This window comes from Photinus pyralis, unplaced genomic scaffold (assembly GCF_008802855.1).
Source record: "Photinus pyralis isolate 1611_PpyrPB1 unplaced genomic scaffold, Ppyr1.3 Ppyr1.4_LG8, whole genome shotgun sequence".
Classification (NCBI taxonomy): Eukaryota; Metazoa; Arthropoda; class Insecta; order Coleoptera; family Lampyridae; genus Photinus; species Photinus pyralis.
Window position 1 is genome coordinate 7,502,026 of NW_022170819.1, and position 3,288 is coordinate 7,505,313.

General features: G+C 38.8%; 1 protein-coding gene across 1 annotated transcript; it reads right to left on the reverse strand.

The window, feature by feature from the left end:
- Positions 1 to 937: 937 nt before the first annotated feature.
- On the reverse strand, positions 938 to 2,323 carry LOC116178653. Its single transcript, XM_031498220.1, has 3 exons — positions 2,213 to 2,323; positions 1,944 to 2,164; positions 938 to 1,896 (listed from the first exon to the last, which is right to left on the reverse strand). Exons 1-3 carry the CDS (start codon positions 2,271 to 2,273, stop codon positions 1,702 to 1,704), a joined length of 477 nt encoding a protein of 158 aa, XP_031354080.1. The 5' UTR covers positions 2,274 to 2,323; the 3' UTR covers positions 938 to 1,701.
- Positions 2,324 to 3,288: the final 965 nt, after the last annotated feature.

Here is a 3,288-nt window from a genome sequence, read left to right on the forward strand (position 1 = left end):
TTGGCTTTATCACGACAGTGTAAAGCCAATATACCACCGACTCTGAAAAATGGAGGTGTTTTTGGAATACCAGGGGAGTTTGAAACCTCTCTATCTCTCTTTTTCTTGTGAAGAGAACTACTTTCGTTTTTTTCGGGTTGATGGAAAAAGAGTATTCCCTACACAAATCTTCGGTTACTTACTCCAAGAGCTGATTGCATCCGTCTGAGGAGTAGCCCCAAACTTGCCGGTTATTAGTATGGATAACATCTGAATACCCCAGCGTTGTAGCCACTGTCGTTGAAACGAGAGAGGAGGCTTAGTAGTTGATGTTATTCTACAGTAGTATTCTTTGGTATTTTTTCGCACATTGTATTACATATCGGCCTTACATCGACCCGGGTAGCTCCTTTTGGTGGGTCCGAAGTACCCAGAGCCTGGAATGAGGGTTTTCAAGAGACATGTGAAAGCCGCACCCGCAGTAGACGTATATCTGCCGCATGGAAGCCTCACTGTTCCCATTTTTTTTGCCTCGGATCTTTTAGAAGGATCTTAGAGAGGGTTCTCCATGATCCTCATTTAGACCTTCGAATATGGTCCTTATACCTGCGCTGAGCGATCATGTGAGGAGCTATTGTCAGATCAATAACCTCCTGCCTCCGCGAGAAACCCCCCCCCCCCTTCAACGTCCCGCTGCGCCAATATTTCACCGACTCTGAAAAATGGAGGTGTTTTTGGAATACCAGGGGAGTTTGAAACCTCTCTATCTCTCTTTTTCTTGTGAAGAGAACTACTTTCGTTTTTTTCGGGTTGATGGAAAAAGAGTATTCCCTACACAAATCTTCGGTTACTTACTCCAAGAGCTGATTGCATCCGTCTGCATGGAGTAGCCCCAAACTTGCCGGTTATTAGTATGGATAACATCTGAATACCCCAGCGTATAGTAGCCACTGTCGTTGAAACGAGAGAGGAGGCTTAGTAGTTGATGTTATTCTACAGTAGTATTCTTTGGTATTTTTTCGCACATTGTATTACATATTATGTGTCTGATGTTGAGTTAATGAATTGCTAAAAAACATGAATTAATTTGTAAATTAACATCCTACTAGCATTTGGTAGCTGTAAATCAGACAATTTAATGGCAATTATCATCAGCACTGGTAAAACTCGCGACACTCTTTCATTAACAACCTGGAGGGAATTTTATTAAATTATTCGGCCAATCGGTCAATAGTAAACGCGACCACAAATGCTACCCGCACTTAATTGATTGCGAAAGAGGCAATAAATGTTAACAAAGTTAGGTAGAGACGACTTGTTTTCCATGCATATCCCCATTTCTTTAACGAACTAATCTTTTTTTTGTTCCAGTTGACAAGTTGACATGCAATTATTGAGCTTTTAACATTACGTGTAGGTATAAGCGTAAATGACCTATTGAAATTTTAATAAGACGTCAGCTTCGCACTCCAACCCGCTATTTACAATTGGGTTTTCGCGCTTTTCTGCTCTTTTAATGTTAATATCGCACTTATCGCACTTTGATTGCGTATTTTATTTTCTCTCGGAGCGAAGCTTTTGATTTAGATATTTTACGATAAAAAAATAGGGTTCTTTTGAATTGTTTAATTTTATACGACTGGCACCCTCCGAACTGTAAGATCCTCACTATTGCAGTACATCAACATCTCATACTCCTTGAACGTTTTAAGTCTCAGTGGCTCAGGCGTCCAAGGCACGTAAAGGGTCAGTTCCTCCGTCGAAAACCTTCCGGTAACGTTTTTGCCGTTGTAAATTGTGCGACCGATGTAGTAGTTTGTGTAGTTTGCTGTACCTATAGCTACCCCTCACCAAAGTGCAACCATTACCCAGAGACTTCGACCAACGGACATTCTTGGAATCAGCGCTGCACAGAATCTAAAACTTTGCATGAGAAATAAATTAGTACTCTCTGTGTATTTTACTTTGACCCCTCTATCGCTTTTGAATAGTCGACTGTGATAGGCTGAGTAAGCGTATTTATCACCTTTATAAATTGTAGCGGAAACCATGTCGGGTAGGTCTAAACTACCTGGATCTGATAGAGCAATTAGACCAATGTAAGTGTAATGCCCGTAGCTATCCGTTCCACCTTGTATTGCATCACAGGGTATGGAGGACGCATCGTAATCTCTCCAGTAATAACCTAAAAGTTGCCTTCAAGTTAGGCATACGCGAAGAAATAATAAAATACCTGTAAACACAGCGTGAGCGTATACGACGCTTATCGCGAAGAAGGCTAGCACTGTTTTCATAGTACATACACTTTCAGCAATACTCGATTAACTACTTGCACCATGAAACGATAAAGATGATAAGATCCAGTATGTCATAATTATTTTTAGATAAGCTAATTTATTCCATACTGCTTTTGTTTATTTTAGAGGAGGTCGATTACATTTTTCCATTGCTATACATATTCCTCAGGGTTTTGGGTTAAAGTGCCTTCATCGAAATGAATCGTAAGATTCATGTTTGAAATGTTTTTCTTTTATATTTATGCGGAGGTTCGAAATCGAGGGCCATAAAGAACTATTATACTTTTATTTTTATTGACTTATCATGCATCAACTTATTTGAAAACAAGTGCATTCAATTAGGCGGTTTTCTTTCGCAATGGAAAACTAAGTGATTGGAAGAATGTTTTGCATAGCCTAATTCTCTGCTTTATCGGATTAAATTTTCTTAAAAAACGACAAGGAAATTAAACAGCAATCAATTTATTTTAAAACAGGCACATTTTAATAGCGAAACGGTTTTCTTCCTTTCTTCAGAAAAGCTTGCTTCAGATGCTTGAAAACTGGTCACTCCTCCAGAGAATGCAAGAAGAAAGTCCGATGTTAGTCGTGTGACCGTAGTCATTATCAAACTATGTGCTCGCCCATTAATAAGTACGAATGAGTGTTTTCCCGAGAAATTTTGATGTAGTAGATTTTTGGTAAAAAAGGAAGGTTATACACTGCCTTTTTTTGAGACCCGGAAAAAAAATTGTCTCAGATCGACCCGGAAAAAAATTTTCTTATAGACTGTGGCCTGTAGAATCCATAATTTCAAACAGTTCCAAGATTGGGCTACTAGTTCAAAAGTTACAGCCCTTTGTATTTTCTTTCGAAATTGGTTTTTAGTTCATAGCTTTTGATTGAGAAGTCTAATCGAAAAAGTACGAACTGTTTTGGATTCTACGCACCAAAATTAATAAGAAAAAGTGTTTTCCCAAGAAATTTTGGTGTAGTCGATTTTTGGTAAAAAAGGAAGGTTTATACACTGCCT